The sequence below is a fragment of the Ischnura elegans genome, chromosome 1 (genome assembly GCF_921293095.1).
Source record: "Ischnura elegans chromosome 1, ioIscEleg1.1, whole genome shotgun sequence".
In the NCBI taxonomy this organism is placed as follows: Eukaryota; Metazoa; Arthropoda; class Insecta; order Odonata; family Coenagrionidae; genus Ischnura; species Ischnura elegans.
The window spans coordinates 84,553,120-84,573,584 of NC_060246.1; the positions used below are offsets into that span (position 1 = coordinate 84,553,120).

The window sequence follows — 20,465 nt, forward strand, 5'->3', positions numbered from 1 at the left end:
AGAAACTATTGAAATTTGCGAAAGATGTTGCGAAGGATGGAAGGTATTTGGCCTTAACGGGAAGTGGTGATGCAATTTCATTTTGGGAATGGTAGAAATGTTCCTTTTAACCTACCCTTACCGGTGGAATACCTTTTATTATAGTTTCCCTTGTGGGACGTTCTATTGATACGCAAGCGCTTCATGTTAACGAGTTCGCTTATTTTTGGAATTCGGCGAATGCTTATTTTTGCTAATGTAGAGGGATGGGTCAAAATTCACCATAACTGTGCGTGCGGAGTTCTTGAACCACGACTAATCAGGGTGTCCAGTGACCGGGAAAATCGGGAATTGGAATTATGCCTGAATTTTTAATGAATTTTCGCTCCAACCTAGAATTTCCAAATCTTTTATTTCATATTTCATTTCACATAAAATTTTGCTAGCTCAACACCCATTTCCTGACCTACAATGTGTCTGTCGTAACTTTAAGTGCAGCAGCAGCAGCAGCTTAGTAGAATTTTCACAGCCGCATCGAAACGTTGAATGTCAGGCAAGACAATAAAAGCGGAAGTATCTAGCACTCTTTACTCGCAAGAATAAAAAATACCAAGAATAGAATGCCAGATCTAGAATAGAACTTCTACTTAGGAGGTAGAAGCAGCTTCTTGGCTTGCATAGAATAAATATGAATCATTTTTATATATTATTAACATAAAATATGTATAATATTAATTAATAGAATTGAAGTAATTTTGCGTGATTTAAAATTCTTATCCATCTCGGTAATCACGTAAGATTAACGTGGAATTTTATCAAATTTCCCTGGAAATCCGGAAATTACGTATGGATTTTTCTGCTTTGATTGGCTGGATACCCTGATAATGCAATTGAGGATTCTCCAGTCGGCCTCTAGTTGTCTTGTCCTCCACCGCGCATGCAGATAGATTTACAGAAGTCGCAGATTTACGCGTCACTGACTGACAGAACGATCCGAATTTCTCAGAGGAGTAAGCTATAATTAGGATTCTTTACCGAAATTTATATTCTTAATGATTTGAATCACCAAGTTCGTTACTTTCTTTGCCACTCCTCACGATTTTAAATATTGAGAAGAAATGGATCGATCTTCACCCATCGCCGCGTTGCGGACATTTTTGTAAACTGACACTAAAATGCGCCCAAAGTAACCAAGGTTCAACGGAACATGGTGAGGCGTCCTCTGTGTAATCACCTAGACAAGGGGACTCCATAAAAGAGGCCTAATCATCCCACAGAAGGCTGATTTCTCTTGCCACTTTGGTCGCAATTAAATCGGCTTTCAAAAATGTCCGCAGCGTGATGATCAGTGCAATGCGATCCACTCTTTTCTCATATTTTGCATTATAATGTTTGTAATTTCGAGGGATAGCATTAAGCTTTTATTCATTTGATAGATCACATCAGCAACATATGTAAATTTCGGTTAAAACCGCTAATTATACCTCATTTCCCCATGAAACTCGGATCAATTTGTCCGCCATCGACGCGTGTGGCGACTTTTGTAAGCCCAATTAAACGCGCGATGGTAAAAACACATTGCCGAAGCCGACTTGAGGATCCTATTTTGTAATATTCGTGCACCTAGACTTGAACGACCCCCCAATCCTCGGCTGCAGCAAGCAACTCCATGGCCATCCCATTAGGTCGTCGTCGCCAGTTGAATATTAAGATCGCGACCGGCGAATGCGTTACGTCCGTGCCGCCGTGAGAGCACTTGGGGTTTGCCCGTCGTGGAGGAGGTGGAGTTTCGCTCTTCGCCTCTGATTAGCCGACATCCTCGCTCCGCTCTGCATTCCTCTCTCACACTCCCTCCTCCCTCTTGGATGCAGTGGAATTTCCTCGCGCGTCGACCGTCCCGCAGGGTCGCGTCGGAATGCGAGCTGACCACACGTTGACGAGCTGCGGAATTGAAGGCTAGTTTACGATTGGCCTTATCTTGAACTTCGACCCCGCAATGAAAGTATGCGGTCGTGCCTCGGCCCGCGTGAACTAATTAGCCGCGGTCGTTTGCCTACCGTGTGTGGATCGCGAACCTCGGCCCCTTCTTTTATATCTTGAATCGCTGTCAAGTCGTGTTAGCTTCCATTTACGTAATTTCGTGTGAGTTATAGATTCCTTCATTGTCTTTCCTCGGTCCTGTTTACTTTCTTTGATTGATTTTCCTCTCTTTTTCGTATGTCATTGATATCCTGTGGAGCCACTGTGTGGGAAGCTAATGTGTTGGCTCTAAATGTACCTATTTCAATAAATTGAAACCAAAAATCTTCTTATACCTGGCGTTTCATATTTAAAAGAAAGCATGAAAGTAGATAGAAATCGTATACGAGAGATAAAAAATAAGTGGATCCATATCCAATCAGAAAAAAATTAGTGCATTTCAAGTCCAGTGTAAAGGCGAGTTTCTATTACGTATTTCCACCGATTGTGTGATCCGTTTTGTATTCGCCAGAGAAATGCGGGGCCGGAATGAAGCTAAGCAGAGGTTATGATTGGTAACAGAAAAATGTCTTTCAGTCATGGTAATTTGATTTCTTATTTTATGTGATGATAACCATATGAAATTCGCTCTTTCGATGGTCTATGATTAAAACCGTATCTTGAAGCCGACAAAGTTATTGTAGTATTCTTTTATGCAGAAGTTCCGCAGTTTTCACCGTGCTGTAGAGCGTAATTTAACGCTTTTTTTCATCAATATCGTGTACGAGTGATGGGATGCAATAAAATCTCTTGACTCGGCGAAGGAACCCGGGACCTTCATTTTGCCGGCTGGTTTACTCTCTCTCGTCACTGACCTGCCTCACGTCGACTCCGCGAGGCTGTCCGGCCAGCAATTGGAGTGGCCTGGATGTGAACCTTGGCCTCGTCGACTTTCCTTCTTTTTCGGCCACTATATTTATCCCCGGTCTGAGTGGCGCATCGGAGCTGCATGTAGCCCGTGCATTGCCGCGATGCGGCCGGCGCTCTGCGGCTGTTTTTTCCGCGTTGCCATTGGTGCGATGCCAGGCGGTGTCGTGACCATTTTCTGGTCAATTCTCCGTCGGGTGGAAGAACGCCGACTCCGCTCGAGATTACGTGTTTGTATATTTTATGCCGGGGTGATCGACCTGTAAAGGAAAAGGGTGAAGCAATTCTCGTGAGGTCGTGCCGAGTCGTATTTATTTCGAGTTTATCCCCAACTTGAGGGACACATGGGTTTCTGGGGGCAAAAATATCCTCCTATTACCGTTCATCCCCAGATCAATCCCCGTGTTCAGGGTTTATCTCGCGTTTTTCGAACACTTCTCCTTCGGCATTGACTTCGCAGCTATAATATAAGTATTCGAGTTGCCAGTAATGATAACCATTTGGGTGTTGATGCTTTTATACGTTATTTTATCGAAATGTGTCACGTATGATAAATTCTGACTCGATGTTGGTGGATTCTTTTATGGGCGTTATACTTTCCGAAGCCCATGGCAACGGTATTAGGATATTGACGTGATTCATGGGTTTCAGTATGGAGTTATGTGACTATATTGTTATGTGCAACTACAGAATGTACTGTGTTAAGTTTAAAAAATCAGTTTAATACCTAATATTAGATCCTTGAGTATTTACCATTGAAGAGCAAAATTCTATTAAATGTCATTCGAATTAAATCGTTGCTGTAAGAAAGTTATTTAAAATACTGTTATATTTATTTTTGACGGCATAGTATGAATTCATTTGTTGCACATCATTCTTTTGGTGGTCTAACAGCCATTCTCATAATTTATTTTTCAATGATTCAGGTATTGTAATTCAGATCCTCCGTCTGTACACTGTTTCCAGTCCTAATAACTCCTTTAGTAGTTATATGCAATGCATCTGCCTGGCGTACTAAATTTATTTTTCCTCGTCATTTCGTTGTATTAACTTTAATGTAATTGTTCCGTTGTAATGAAGGTCCTTGAATCAAGTGTATGTTATAAGAATTTTCATTAGGTAAAATCCCAATTCGTAACTATCAGTGCTTGAATTGTGTCAGATATAGTCTCTATTTCTCCGATAGTGCTTAAATTATTTGGAAAGAAAACGGACAAAATACATACGCAAAAGAACATTTATTCGATCTTTGTTCTTAGAATTAATTCAACAAAAGGGTCCTTTGCGAAATTAAAAGACCAAAGTTTATCAAGTATTTTATCTACGATATGCAAATATAACTGAGAAAAAGAGGAAACGTCTATATTATACTTAAGTTTAACTTTAAAAGTCAGGTCTCCTGAATTCCTTGTTTGAAAGTGTTGATGATCTTGTGTAAACTGAAACCAAATTGGCCTTAAAAAATCGGATGGGCTTCTTTCCGAGGAGGCAGGCGAAATTTGAATCCCAAATTCAATTGAAACTAAAATTGAAACCGTGGGGCGCTAATGAATTTCGTCGAACATGGCATAAAAAACACAGGGAAGTAGTAACTCGGCATGTTAGTGTGTGATGATACCCGATGGCCAGTAAATATATTTTTCCCGCTCGGAGACTTCAGCTGCCGCCACGAGGTGATGCGATTTTTCGATTTATTTTTTTTTCGCCGGGGAGTGATTTTTTTCATTAATCGACCTCTCCCCCCCTTTCTCCTCCGTGCACCGTTGCTATCCACTCAGCATACCGCGTCGTACAACCCTTCTCTGTGCGCCTAGCGTAGTATGCGAAGCTCTGTTGTCCCTCCCTCTTTCACTTCATATCACTCTCTCGCACTGCGTGGAGAAAAGCCTCACTTCTCCACTTCCCCCCCTCCTCTCTCTCTCTCTCTCTCTCTCTCTCTCTCTCTCTCTCTCTCTCTCTCGCCCTCCCCTCCGGAACCTCTCTCACTCACCGCTCATTGATTACGCCGTAGGACGACGGGCGGAGGGGAAAAGGAGGGGGAGGGTGGTGGGGAGAAAGGAAGGCATGCGTGCGTAGGGTGTTTTTCGGGGGTGTATACTGGCGAAGGGGTGGGTGGAGGCGGGGTGTTTGTGCGGGTGGCAAGTGTTGGCAAAACAGCAGCCCTAGAGAGGAGGCCTTGTCTTGTGCTACGACTGATTTTATAGTGCATGTCTCTTAGAGTAAATGCATGCCATATCGCTCTACGCTGTTGCGCACTACTGAATTTAATCTTAAATTTGACGTTAAAATTGTAACGTCAACGTCAGCATTATTATGATTGGAAGTGGAAAATGTTGGTAACCAAAGTATTTATCGTTAGATTTTTTATGGTGATAATGATCCTTCTTCGAGGGTATAATTTGTATTGGAAATGCATTTTTTAATAAAATGGATCCAATCAATCCGTGATCAAATCAATTTCGTGAAAAGGAATACTATCGTAGTAATCAGCCAATAAAAATTACCATGTGCCATTTTCATCTTGATCCCATGCGCTATAGACGAAAATCGCTCATCTATAAGTGTAATTTGGTATTCATTCTCTAGTATTATTTTTTATGCCGTGCCCCTTGCATGAAGCGAGTGTTGTGCGGGTTGTTTATGGCGGTTCGTTTCATATCATCATCGAGAATTTATTTCTTTCAAAATTTCTGCTATATAAACTTATTATATTATAAACGATTGGACTCTTTTGGCTTAAATAAATAATTCTTGTCAGCCTCGCTAAATAAGATTGAAAGTATTCACATTTTATCTTGTTAGGCATCTTTCAGTTATATGAGGTATTCTTCATACCAGGGCGTTAACCTTTTTTTTACCAATGAATTACTTTAGTATTGATGGCAAAACTTGGACCATAATGTTGTGGAATTGGGATGTTATTGGACATCATTTCTTATTCACCTGTTTTTCTTAACTCCCAGCCGGAGTTAATATTTGCGTGTCATTTTCAATGGTCATTTAACCTATTCATCGTAAGATAGATTTACTGTGGCCCTCCGTTCCCAAGCTAGTTCTCATAGATTAGACGGTAAACCTATAATATAGTGAAAATATTTATCAAGATAGAGAAACTTTCGTTAATCATTCTTGTTCCTATCAAAAGCCTCTTCATGTCATGAAGTTCGTGCTTGAACTTGCCCTTCCTCTGCCGTGTTGTGTCGAACGAGTATTCTCAAACAAGAAAAAAATAAAAACGTATAAAAGCGAACTTGAGGGCTGGATTTTGTGGATTCCAGCCGAGATGCGCCGGTCCAAGTCGTGACGTAATTGGAAGAACGAGTGGGCATTATCGTTTTCACATGAGGTGGACCAGAACTCGTCGAGGACAGGTACGAGCGCGAAAGAATTTCGGAGAAAAACATCTCGCAGGACGGAGCGAGAGTCGTGTTTTAATTCCGTTGATAGGATGGAGAGGTTTGACCCATTTTTATGACGAGGTGAACGATCTGGGATTTGATTTTCCCTTTTCGGAATGTATCGATCGAGAACTGCCTATCCTTAATTTTTACGCTAGACGGAGGGCAAGTGTTTGTATTCGGCCGAGCATGAATGGACGAAACGAGTCGGGGCGTGGTTGTTTTGCTTTTTGTCAGACTTTAGTACAAAACCCTAGGATAACATCAGCTTCTGGATAAACATAGTGGCCGCTAGGTAATAAAATCGCTTTGTACATACAATTATTTTTAGTTGATGTATTATTTTCCTATCATTTTCGATTGCGTTTCCGTTTCTTAAACGCCTCACGCCATTCTCTTGTTTATGCCGTGGAATGGAGAAGTCGCCACCGGAAAGGCTGGTGGAGTAAAAAAGTGGACCTATGACGCGCGCGTCGAGGACATTGAATGAGGAAATACGCGAGAAGTGCTTATGCGAAAAACTTAAGTGGTTACGGCTTGTTTTCCGTCCGAATGATCCAAGGGGCTCAAGTGGTTCGAGATCTAGCTTAAAGACGCATCGGGGGAGGGGTAAGGGGGTAGTGGCATTTGTTGGATCAGCCGTCTGCGCGCTAAAGGCCGGGAATCGGACAAAAACAGCACTACTTTTAGCGGAGAAAATAGTTCCGTGTTTGTCCTTGAAACGATTCAATCAATCCACGCATGTATCTCATCAACCTCGTTTGCATAGTTGAGGGATGCTTACATTTAGGTTCACTATGTTTAATGACCATGTCTTTTTAGAAAGGATTAATATTTGTCGGTCTCATAATGCATATTTTAATGGCATTCAGTGAGGTCTGAAATATTTTCAAGGACCAACACCTGCAAACGTCTGGTTAAAAACACGACCATGATGGAGATTCACTAGAATTGGATCAACGCCTTGTTAATAAATGGTCCTGCAATTAATGTTAGTTATTCATCACTCGCCCTTAATTGAAGCGTAAACAAATTATTCATGATATATTTTCTACACATTTATATCATTATTAACTAATTTTGCAACCTATTTCCCGCCTCGGTATTGGCGGATAAGGCGGGAACCGCGGGAAAGAGCCAACACGGAAAGGCAATTGGGACGTAGTTCGCGTTCTCACCACAAGCGTCGCCACTTCGCTGGGCCAATAATATTCGCCGAATTTTTTATTTTTAAAAGTAGCAATTCAGGTACTCTGCCCTATCTTGGTTTTAAAGGCCATGAAATGATGTACTCAGCGGGGAGGTCAATTCATGTTAAGGAATCTAATTTTCAGCTTGTTTACTCTTGAATTACGGAAAGCTATAGAGAGAACAATGAGAAACATGACGAGAAAAAATAAGATCTTTCGATTCAAATTATTTTTTTGCGCTTTTTGGCCTATTTTCATGTGATTTTTTCTCTTTTAAATTGTGCGTATTCCTGATGATCATTATTTAATAGATACCAATTATCGGAGTAATATATTTTAGTGGGGTACTTTTGCAATTTTACCGTAACTCTTCATCAATCGTTTTATTGTAGTTTTTTGACAAATTTACAGCGCACACTCCATTTACAGTGTTTCAAGTTGCTTTCATAATTTCAATGTATGATGATGTCTTGTTAATTTGACAGAAATAATTGAGAAGAATATGAATGATAAGAATGTATAAAGTGATTGATGCCAAATTTACAGCTGCTCAAGCCCTAAAAGATATTTTTCAACTTTCTCTATTAATTCATGAAGTCTAATGCTTAAAATATTTGTAACCTTGCTATTCAATTCCCCATTATTTAAAAAAAATTGACTGCTATTTGATTAAAGTAATCATTAAAAGACTTGAATCTGTATTCTGAAAGTTTCATTTTAATTGTTTTCTAGTTTATGATACGAATAAAGCTTAACATTATTGTAAATTTATTTCTAAACCACAATAGTAAATGAAATTTTGCTGGAAAATGTCAGGTGAAACTTGGATGAAGAAATCTTATTGACTCTTCTATTCTTACTTTCAGTGTTGTCAAACAATTTCTCAGAAGTACCGGCGGATCAATTCGTGGAAGAAAAAGATGTTGCTCGCTTCAGGTGCCAAATTGACTCTATTCCAACTGCTCTAATTTCTTGGGAAAGAAATAGAGCCCCTCTACCTCAAAATAGTAGGTGAGTATTGATGTTGGCTTATTGGTGTGACAACATTGAGGTCAGTTACTTCTTGAAATATTTCCATGTGAGTGTGTATCATATATATCTCCATGATACTCAACAGCAACTACAAGTTAATCCATTGTTCATCATATTGTGTTATCCTATTTTAGATTATCAAAGTTCTTTGTGTAATATGTACTGTTTATGATTTTCAGGTATTTCGTCTTATCCTCAGGAGTTTTACAAATAGTTGGCGTCCAGCCATCTGATGCGGGTAGTTACAGGTAGGATTTCTTTTTAATTTTGGGAAAAGATATTTGATCAAGTTGTAGTAGTAACTGAGGAATACCATTTATTTGGCAATAGGTTTCGACTCTGATGTGAATAAGCTATCTCATGAATAACAATACAAAGCTTGAGATCAGCATGTTCCAGCTGACTGATGTTTTGTTTTCCATTCCTTATAATTTTCTTCAATAAAATTATTTACTTTAAATTTTCTTACGTAAAAAAAATTGCAAAGACAATATACGCTTTGCATAATTCTTTACTAGTTTTTAAGGAATTCCTTCCCAATTTCATTTAGCTAACTTTCTTAAAATCCTACTTTTATGCCTTTGATTTGAATATTTAAATGAAGTTCTGGAAAATTTATACTGTAAAGAATGAAATCCTATTCTTAAGTTGAAAGCATTCTTTTGGATTCTGCTTAGTAATTAATCTCAATAATTCAGAAGCCAATAAAAATTTTACAATTTCATGACAGATTTTTTAAAATCTTTGGTGCCTATTTTGCGTATTGAATGTATTTCATTCGTTACTAGACTAATTAATTTGGAATCTCAAGGAAAGCATCTGTCGTTGTCTGTAATTTATTTCTCTTAGCTCCTCATTGAATCTCTCATTGCACTTTTTTCCAGATGCATTGCGAACAATGCGGTAGCAAAGAAACAGAGGCGGAGCCCTGAGGCCGCCCTGAGGGTGTCCCAGTTTTCTGGGACGTACCGCCCACCACAGTTCCTTATGTGGCCCCCTGCCACCAATGAGACAGCGTCTGCTGCGGCAACATCCCACGCCACCTCCCTGCTCCTCTCCTCGCACCCCTCCCTCAGCGAGATGCAGTTTGTGGAGGTGGTGGTCCAACAGGGGCAAGATCTGGTTTTGGAGTGTGCCGCCAGTGGCTGGCCTGTGCCTAAACTTACGTGGAGCAGATCGCCTTCTCTTATTCCTGGGATTGAAGGTACGTGATGGAACCCTGCTAAGGCGTCATAAATGCTCAAAAGAATCTTGCTTGCTCCAGCACCTGGCAAATTAGACTTCATTTACTTATTTCTTACATCCCTAAAAAAAAAGTGTATTAAACGTATTCTAAATATTGCAGATCAGATTTTTCATCTATATGCATTAAACAGGATGTCTGTTTGTCTTGCTGCTATGCATTTCCATACGGCTGCATGGATTGCGATCAAATTTAGCATGTAGGTACTTCTCATGCTCCCAAAACCCATCACGTCATACAACTTCTGTGATTGTACATCCTGAAGGGTAGGCACACCTTTTGACACTCTCAAAGGGAAAAGGTAACCAAAGGATTCTACACTTAACTATTGATCCTCTTTGTGCAAACCTTTTTGCTGGGGTGTGCATTCACATGAAGTTTTTGGTCCATCCACATACAGACACACATAATGATCAATTTTGTGGAGCGGGGCATACGCTGATCCTGTGCACGGTATGCGGTTCCATTGTTTGGTGTTACATTAGTTATAGCATCATAATGCCTGCTTTGTTCCTTTACCTAAATATCCTGCCATGTGACCATGAATTCCAAGTAATTTTCCCACTTCTCTGGGTATAGGCAGATTTAGGGGTAGGAGGCACGCAACCCCCCCCCCCCCAATAGATCTTTAAAAAATAGGCAAGATTTTTAATATGGTCCTGATATCATTGCATATGCTTTGTATTATTGGGTATCCTTGTGCCCCCCAGAACTAAAACCTATATTCGGTCAGCCTTGCTTGTGCCCTCCCCAGAAAGAAATCTTGGATCCGCCCCTGTCTCTGGGTATTATCCTTCCCGAGCAATGCAAGGTGACCTGGTAATATACAATATAAGCTGTTGCAGTGAATGTATTAATCTTTATCTGCTGGATTTGTGGTCCCAGTTCACTGCCCAATTTAATTCCTACTCTATGGTATTCATATGCCTGCATAGGCATGCCAAACACCCAAGTGGGCCTTTTTTCCACTGCTTGTATAGGCACACTATGCCATAAAGGACAATGGCGTATTGTTTTTAATTGTTTCTTATTTAAATATATTCAAATTTTGACCTTTTCATTGTTGGTGTTTGTGGTGACACTTCAGACTCAAAATTTGAAATAAGCAATGCAATTTTGATGTTTGCTATAGCAAATTTCATGGTGTAGAGTTTTGTATAGTTGATTCATATTGGTTTTCTTTGTTTTATTCGATCAGATGATACAGAAATCCCAAGAGAAGTGATAAATACAACCTCCTCCGGTACAAATAATTTACCTTTGAAGACTGTCCAGGTACAAGATGGTGGTGCATACTTTTGTATGGCTACCAACAAAAATTTGGAAAATCAAGTGACCTCAATCACTCAGGTAAGTTATTTCATCATCATTTTGCATTATTTTTTATAAAAGCTTGCAAGTAAATTGCAACATGGAGCTTTTAACTTCAATTATAATTTATTGCTGTTGAAGTATTTGATTTTAAGGCTGGCTTCAACTCTTAAATTAGTCAACTTTCTTTTTGTCCTTATCTTATTTTTGAGGAATTTTTGCTGAGTATTTTCTGAATAATTACAGGAGTTTTCACACTTGTCGGAATTCACATAAAATTCTTAAGAATTTATTAAAAGCATTATTTTATATTACTGGGTTCCAGAGGAGTTGGTATGCTATCTTGAGTAAATATTGACATAAACAAGTTTTTTTTCTTCTTCTTGACCTATGTTTTTTTAAATTTGTGAAAGCATCAGTGTCCATATTAAACCTTTGGATTTAAACTTCTGATATTTTCATTAGAATAACAAGTTGTTGAAGCTTTTTCACTCCGTGTGAAATTGGTGGTGATTAGTGGTTAGTTCAACTTGAAAACCTTCCTTCTCTTGTTTTCTTTCCAGGCCATTTGGGTGGGTGTGTTAGCCCCGCCTATATTCATCCGTGCACCCAATTCCCAGGTGTTCCCTTCCGCCAAGACTGTTCGCTTTGAGTGTGAAGTAGGCCTACCTCCTGGCCCTGGTTCCAGCCTCTTTCCTCCTCTCCCGCCAGTCGTCTGGCTCAAGGATGGTGCTCTCCTCGACATAAACGGTCGAGTCAAACAGCGTCCCCCTGTGCTCGTGCTCTCAAACACTGTCACCGATGACTCGGGCCTCTACCAATGTGTGGCGAGAGTAGGGAAACGCCATGGCCATGAAATTGAAGTGTGGAGTGCAGCGCGTCTGCTGGTCAATGTGTCACGCTTCCAGCCCGACCCGCCTCAAGGACTCTCTTGCCGTCCCCATTCACCCACTGAAGTGCAATTGGACTGGTCAGCTCCCCCTCCCCTGCGCTCAGAAGAAGGGTTGGGAGCTGGTAGTGACATCAAGGCGTACACAGTGCATTACTTGCCAACTGGTGAGTTGTGAATGTCAGCTTGCTCATTGCATAACTTTTAATTTTTATATTAAGCTTTTCATTTTTCATACTCTGTCAGTGTTTCAACCGTATGGTAGTTTTGGATACGTAAGGGTAGAGCTCATCTTGCACTAAGTTATATGTGTATGAATTTCACACATTCCTGGTAGGGCAGCCTGTTCCTTTTCCTGAGCTCTTCCCTTAGCTACCTCGATCTACCTTTACTCTGAAGGCTTCCCTGGTATTTGAACGCAGTACCCCTCATTAGCACCACATGCTCTATTCACTGTGCTACCTTATTTTTATTAAGATACACTGCCCTTTCATTGTTGCTATGCTCATTTAATATTATCAGGTGTATCAGTAATCCTACCATATATTTCGTGTGCTAAATAAATTTTTCCTTGTGTTGTGTGTTATCTCTTTTAAATAAGCTCGCTGTCTTACTCTCTTTTCATTCTTTCTTCTGTATGTTTGTGTCCTCTCCTCCTGCCTCTATCACCCCCTTCAAAATATGGCACAAACAGGAGTATGCTTTGGCAGGGAATGGGGAGTGCTTTGGGAGTGGGAGTCCCCCCCAGGCAAAGACAAATTTTTGAAAAATTACATGTCTAGAAATACATTTTAAATCATTTTGGCACTTAAAATTTGGGTTTAACTCTTGAATTCCACGGGAAATCATCGCAGCAAGGAAAACATGAGTATACTGTAAAATTCTCTGAGGCTTTGGGGAGGATCTATCCCCTCTTCCCCCCCCCCCCCACCGTAGTTACACCACTGGTTGATACTCCTCAAATCATTGCAAAGGTTTATCCTTTCATAATATCAATCCTATCAGCCCCATGTTCTCTTTCCACCCATCGTCTCAATCTTTTCTTAACACGTTGCGTACGGATGGCGAGAATTCTCGTCATTTTTTTCATGAACGTTCCGGATGGATGACGAAGATTCTCGTCATTTAGGCTCGTCAACCTAAACAATTTTAAAGCGTACAATATGTATTCGTTGGTACGTTTTCAGTTGTTGTTAGGTATTCATAATGAATTGATGCATCATAAGGTTTGATTGGGTAAAGTTATATTCTAAACATTAGCTTACCCCAGTACGCAACGTGTTAAGGTTCATGTTCATTATGTGTGTACGTACTAACATTTTTGGTCCATAAGGTACTTGATGGCAATAGTGACAAGTTTTGTTTTATTTGTGTAGGTAAGAGAAAATAACCTTTCCAAAGACTTTCTATTAGCTTTTTATTTCATGTGAATTGGAGACTTTGCTCTCCACAAGTAGAAATATGAAGAAAATTTTACCTAGCTTCGGTGTTAACCTGGATGTAATTTAATTACTTCTAAAGATGATGTTGTAGGTTCTTCATAATCTTAGCTCTTAGTAATGCAATCCTATTTTATTCTTGCAGTCGGTGGTGTTGAACAGGAAACTGTTGCTTTGAACAAAACATTGATTGTTCAAAAACTCATTCCATACACAAATTATACATTTTATGTGAGAGCATACAGTGAAAAATCTGCCAGTGATATGTCGGTTAAAGTTATCTGCCGCACTGATGAATCAGGTATGGTATTCTGCCATTTCTGTGATGTTGTTCATTTTATACATGCATGTTAACTTATATTCTTTAAATTATTGTGGTATTATTTAAGTTGCCTTTACTTAGACAAGAAACAATTTCTTATCTATGTAAGCTTTAGCATTCATATTCTTTTTCCTATATACTTAGTGGATTCACATAGAGAATTACTCTTTCCCACCTGCAAAATCCAAAAAATAAATCCTTTCTCTACTAAGGCTTATGATTCATCGGTGATTAATTGCTGTAATCATTTTTTAAAAAATAGGAATGAAGTAAAAACAGTCATTTATTGTTATTTTCTCCGATGTTGAGTATTGTGAAGCTAGGATATGCACCTATTATTTCTGGAAATTCCCTTTATATTAGTTATGTATGTATCCACCTTTTATGCGATATCCCCTGTTGATGTTTAAACATTTATTGTAGAATAGTTCCTATATTTAACCATGAAGCCAGTAATGAATAATGCTCTTAGAATTCTTTCATTTTTTCAACTAGTACCACAAGCAGCTCCATCAATATCCTTGGAAGCTAGTAGTCATACCACATTAAGAGTTACTTGGAAACCCCTCGAACCAAATGCTGCTCGTGGGGAAATAACTCATCATAAAGTTCAGTGGCGCAGACTTGATCATGCTACAATCCATGTGGAAGAAGTTAAAGGACTTGTCCACGAGTACACTATCACTGGTGAGTAATTTTTCTCATGGTTAAAATACTTTTCACAGATACTGTCATCTACCCTAATTGCCTGGAACCTAGAACTGTCTGCCTTTCTTTAAGGTATCAAAATGAGTTTAAAGTTTTCATGAGAGATTTTTTTTTTCATTTTTTTCAGAATTCAGATTTTCCTGTGACATTTAAGACCCTATGGGTTTTTTGGTTTCCATTCCTAACATCTGTCTGAATATGCTAAAATGAATAGGGAGAACAGAATTGAAATAAATAATTCAGTATCTAATTATTTAGGTAATTTTGTAAATAAATTGGATATCTTTTCATTGATATGTTTCTGTCGTATTTTTTTGCACTTGTGTTCTTTTAGTGTCGAGTGATTTAGTTTTATTTTCAAGGGTATTTAAGAACCTCAGTTAAATTCTCACTTGAGTGCATCAAACATTAGGATGAGAAAATAGGATACAAATGATATGAGCTTAAGTGATAGGAATGATATGAGCAGAGTATTAATGCAGGCACTTGCTGAACCCTGTAGTGACCTCAGACTTATCGATTGTGTCTGTGTGTTCTTGAAATGTTTCACATTTTGAATTGGTAATGATAAAAAATAGTGATAGTCACTTTTAAATCGAACAGCGTGAAATATGAACATACTCTAGGAGTGATCATAATCATGAGGCAATAAAGGAAATGGGAAACTACCCTATAAAAGATTTGTTTACCAGTAAAAATAATTTCATGCTATTATGATCATTAAATTTTGTTATTCTAGGCCTTATTCCTGGTCAAGCTTATGAGGTACGTGTACTTGCTGCTACCAGTAAAGGATGGCCAGATGTACCAGATATAAGCCTACCATGGAAGGAATATGAAATGCCAAGCTTTGGACAGCAAAATGTACCATCTCCTCCCAATGTCCACCTTACAGCTGTAAATTCTTCTTCCATTAAGGTATGTTTAATGTATTGACTGCTTTTGTTTTTGTGAAATCATTTGACTTAGGTATTTTCAGAATTCAAATTCTTTTCTTACATGCTGGTCTATGTATTTTATTTGGTATTCATCATTTTCTTTTTTAGTATTTTGCTGCAGTGAATAATTCTTGGTATGATTAATTATGTATTTTTGGAGCTCTTATTTCATTTAAAACCAGGTTTATAATGTCTATTTAGAGTTAATCATAACTTAATGCAACCATTACGTCAAGGACAGTTGAAAACTGCTTTTCACTGAAGTAGCTGAGGATAATGGTCAATTAAATGTGTGCTCTTTACATGGAACAATTCATTTCTCTCAATGCTCATTAAAATTTTAACTACAAAAAGTGAAACCAATGTGAAGAGTTTTCTCAAAAACACGTTATAAATGGATATGTATATGGTTTTAAATAATACCATTGCTTGGAAATGTTTCATAACCGATCGGTTTGCTCCGTTTCCTTCCATCACATGTGTGAATGTAGAATATTGAAGCTTATCGATTTATAGTTCTGTAAACAGTTAATTATAATATCAATAATAATAATATTTAGAGGCAGGCAACATAATTTCCTGAAATTTTCATAAGAAATCTACCAGGTTGAATTTCTTGGCCTAATAATTATATTAAATTGTTGCTTGACTTGATTTTAATTATTGCTTGCCTGAGCTTGGTATCACTTAATAATTTCAATTAATGTAATGGTTTTTGTTATCTGCTTATGCAGGAGTGTTGCCTAATTAAAAGTTATCTGTAATTACTTAGGGTCTTAGATGAAAAGTTTTGGCCATTCCATAAAAATCCACATGCAGCTAAGTATCACTAAGCAAAACTAAACTGCTTCTACATAATCAACTATGCAAAGAAACATGTTAAACTCTGCTTCTCAAAATTCATTTTATAGTGATGCTTAAGAAGCACCAATTATAACTTCAAAATGATGGCCTCCTAATAATCAGGGATTATGCAGTTATTTGCATCTCAGTTTATTTAGCCTTTATTGGGTTGACCCTCGTTCAGTAATTGTCAGTTATAAGAGCTTCAATAGTAGGAAAATTTTTAGTGTTGCATAAAAGAAGTTGTAAATGAGGTGAAAAAGGATTTAATTGTTGATGTAATTTTTTTTCACCATTAATGCTATGGATTGCTGGCAAAGAGACTCCTCTCTCTGATACTAACATAGCTAATGCCGTATTTCACCAGATCTAAAGGTCGTTGTTTAATAGATTAATTAAGTTAAAATTATTTGAACAACCTGACCTTAGAGGGGTAACAGACACAGCTTTCTCTCAATATTATGGTATAGAATCCAATGCCATGATGTCTTTCTCATAAATATCATTTTAAATGACTAATAGTAAAGGTCCTCACCAGGGGCAGCCTGAACAATTAGGAAACAAAGTGTGAATTTTTTTCTATAGTTATTTGTTCTTTGTTGCTATTAACAACCAATTTGTTGCCAATGTGTACATAATTGAAAGATCCCTTCATATGAATTGCTCCTGTGTTGCTATGGAGACTCATCAGTGCTTATTGTATTATTAAAAGTTTCTGTAAGATGTTCCTGTCAAGTTAATTAATGTTTGCACACAGGAATGTGAATGAATTATAGTTAAATGTGTGACAGGGTAGGATTCCTAAATTATTTATTGCTTTTAATCATTGCATGCTTTAAATTAGTTTCATTCATTGTATGTATTATTATAAAGAGTGCTAAATTTGTGTTTAGGTGACTTGGAGCATGCCAAAAGATGAAAAAGTTACCCCTGATGGCTTCAGACTGTACTACTTGAAGCTCAACAGCAAGCAAATGGGTCCCATTGACCTACCTGGGAATACTTTTCAATACCTACTCACAGGTTTAGGTATGTTCTTGGTTTTATCATCTCTTTTTATTGTGCTTCACTCATAAAAATACCCATTAAAAAAATCTGACCTGTTTCGAAAATCATATGGTTGGAATTCCTGCATTGAACTATCCCTATCAACACAAAAATTGTGGCCACAATTAGGGCATACTGTGGCAAGCCATTATGGCACTGTAATGGTTTTAACCCCCGGTCATACTGTGGCCAAAGTGTGGCTTCAGTGTGGATAGCCACACTATGGCTAGCCACAATTCTCCACCCCAAATTATAAGAAAGCCACAAAAAATATCTTGAGAGCCATTCAAAAAACTGATGTCAAGCTATTTCCATATTCTGATAGCGAATTGGATATGGGAAGTGTAACTTTAATATTTTGGGCGCTTTATTTTTAATGAAGCTAATAAATTCAATTGTCCAAGTATCATTAATTTGCCTCTGGGTGTGTGTTGGGCCATTTTGTCCTCTCATTGAAACCAGTATAAGTTATAATTTTTTTTTTTTTTTTTTTTAAGTTTTCCTTGGGTTTTCACATAAAATATTCATTTTAAATTCTTCGTGTTGTAATGTGGTTTAGAAAAAAGTGTGTTCATATTTCATTAACTATTATTGGAGAATAAAATGAGTCAATAAATGCATGAAATATTCAAGGAAGTAATAATGAGTGCAAAGATGTAATTTGGCATGGAGTTCATATACTCACAGTTTAACAAATGCAAAAAGTTGATATAATTACTGCCTATTTTGGATAGGGAGTAAGTTAGGATGTAATTAGGAAACCATTAATTTTCGGTTAACAATACCGGCAGCTATATTAGCAACTATTCAGAAAATTATGATAAAATCATCGTAAATTCGTGCTGAAATGAGTAATCTGAGGAATGGAGAGTGAGAGAAAAGACTGATAAAATAATAAACTTTCATTTTTCCTTGTTGTAGTCCTAGTATGAAGATTGTTGCTCATTTTTTCTAATTTTTATGAACAAAAGAATGTGGCCTTGCTGAGGAAAGTTTTCTTTTTCCCATTTAAACATGTTGAAATTTTTGTCAGGTTCAAAGAGGTCACTTTTTCAACATTTTCAATTTTTTCCTTACTCATTGGCATAATATTACAACATTCTAAAAATCTGAAAACTCCAATACGTTACTAAGTCCATTATATTTTGTGTCAATGAGCCATCAAATGAGGGATTCGTAGTTATGTGCTTATAAGCAATGGAATCTTATGTGAACATTTGAAGAAATATCACCAAACTTACAGCATTAAAAATGAAGATGTTCTCGGCCAAATTGTGTGTTTCTTTGTGTTGCCTACTGTGATGTATTTAAAACCATACCAACTACACCATTCTTCTATGTTGCAGAGCCTCAGGTGCAATATAAGGTAATGTTACAAGGCTATAATCAAGAAGGGAATGGCAGTATGGGTGTGAAGGCCATATACACTTTACCTCTTGAAAGCTCCTCACCCATTGGTAGTGAGGATAATGGGGTAACCGGGCCGGCACCACCTGCCCCACCCACGTCCCCTGATGACCCTGGGGGGACAGGGGTGATGGGTAACGTTGAGCCACCGTATGGTCTTGAAGCACAACCTACCTCTCCAAGGAGTATCAACCTTACTTGGATCCCTCCTTCACCTGCAGCCACGCACTATACTGTGTCCTATAATCCAGTCCAAAGCAGCCTCTCTGTAAACTCTTCAACAGTGAAATACATCAGCAGGTACGTTGAGTTAAGATTGATTAAAAGTTAGGTTATGTATCGGTTTTAATAGATGTTATGGCATGTATTAATTTAGAGCTTCAACTATCTAGATTGTTTGCCTATCCAGTGCCTTCATTTTTGTCCTCACTCCTCTATTTTATCTTCAGTGAATTAACAGTGGTTTTCTTTTTTATATCATTAAAGATGGAATTGTCTCCTGGATAGTAATTCAGTTTTCAAAATATTTATTGTTGTTCTTTTATGATGTTAAATTGCTTTCTGTAAAGAAAGTGATGGCAACATCATAAGTATTCAGTAATGCTAGTTGTATATTGTCTTATGCTGTATTACAGCTTTTCTTTCAATTGTATTGTTAATTCTTGATAATAGGAAGTCATCTAGACCAAAAAACCGGCACTTCATCATGTCAAATTACTTCATTTCAAATTTTTAAAATGTCTCTCAAAACCTTTATTTTGGTTTTTCCACCGTCACTTGTCTTTATGGAATTGTTTTAAACGTTTGTGGATGTTGCCTGTGAGAGTATTCTTCAAGAAAACCTTTTTAATTATTTGTAAAGGTATAAATTATCATAAGATAGGAAGTCCTTCTTGCATGAAGACATCTACAATATCCACATTGCTGTAATTCCCATGTAATTTTAAATTGTAAACAAAACATACATTGTCCTATTTTATACAGTGAATTAAATTTCAGAACCCATGGTCAGGTATCTAAAACATATAGGCATAAAAAATGTTCACTCCTATTCAAAAAAGTTAACACCCTGACAACAAAAATTTCATTAGTCCAGAGGTGACCACACAGCAGAGCCCCATCAATGCTCATAAACCTGCTATCTAATCAACTTCCCTGTGCTAGAGAGGATCCATGGGGGGCATTATGGTTTGTTAAGTTAAGGAATTATTTCAAGTGAAGGGGTCAGCAAGTTTTTTTAGTTGAAAAGCAATGAGAGGATCAAAAATTCGTCCGGCCAAGAATGAATGACCTGAAGATATCTTGCTGTAGAAACTGAGGAAATCTGTTCTACTGTTTGCATGTATTCTTCATTTTGTGTTCCCTCAATCCCTAGTGAAACAGCATAGGAAATCAGGCATACCTTACCTGTGGATAGCTATCAACTACCTGCGCTTTATATTGTCTCACCCTAGAACACCCGAAAATTGTACCACATATTTGGAATTTCAATAAATTTCGAATGTTCAAACTAATCATGCATTCAGCCTAGGATTTTCAATGGGATGGACAGTTCTGCCTCACATTTTCAAGACTTCATTTTATCCTGCTTTGTTAAATGTAGAGTTTACTGTATTTATTGTTATTGGTAATTACTGATTTTATTTCTCTTGTACTTATTTTTTGTACAGCACGAGTAATTCTGTTGAAATTAGTGGTTTGAAGCCCTTTACTCTCTATGAGTTCAAAGTAAGAAGCCACGATGAGAAAAATCATCAGGGACATTATGGACACAAAGTGGAATGCAAGACTTTGGAAGATGGTAAGAGGTGGTTGATCTCATTTGAGATTATG

At 37.9% G+C, this 20,465-nt stretch overlaps 1 protein-coding gene across 2 annotated transcripts in view; it reads left to right on the forward strand.

The window, feature by feature from the left end:
- LOC124165058 (protogenin-like) overlaps positions 1-20,465 on the forward strand; it is a 338,909-nt gene that overhangs the window by 301,834 nt on the left and 16,610 nt on the right. For both annotated transcript variants that reach the window (XM_046542314.1, XM_046542305.1), the window contains exons 4-14: positions 8,320-8,464; positions 8,665-8,733; positions 9,370-9,689; positions 10,927-11,078; positions 11,603-12,095; positions 13,513-13,668; positions 14,185-14,376; positions 15,137-15,315; positions 17,072-17,207; positions 18,572-18,932; positions 20,303-20,433. In XM_046542314.1, the coding sequence (XP_046398270.1) occupies positions 8,320-8,464; positions 8,665-8,733; positions 9,370-9,689; positions 10,927-11,078; positions 11,603-12,095; positions 13,513-13,668; positions 14,185-14,376; positions 15,137-15,315; positions 17,072-17,207; positions 18,572-18,932; positions 20,303-20,433 (2,334 nt within the window). The remainder of the gene's footprint in view (positions 1-8,319; positions 8,465-8,664; positions 8,734-9,369; positions 9,690-10,926; positions 11,079-11,602; positions 12,096-13,512; positions 13,669-14,184; positions 14,377-15,136; positions 15,316-17,071; positions 17,208-18,571; positions 18,933-20,302; positions 20,434-20,465) is intronic.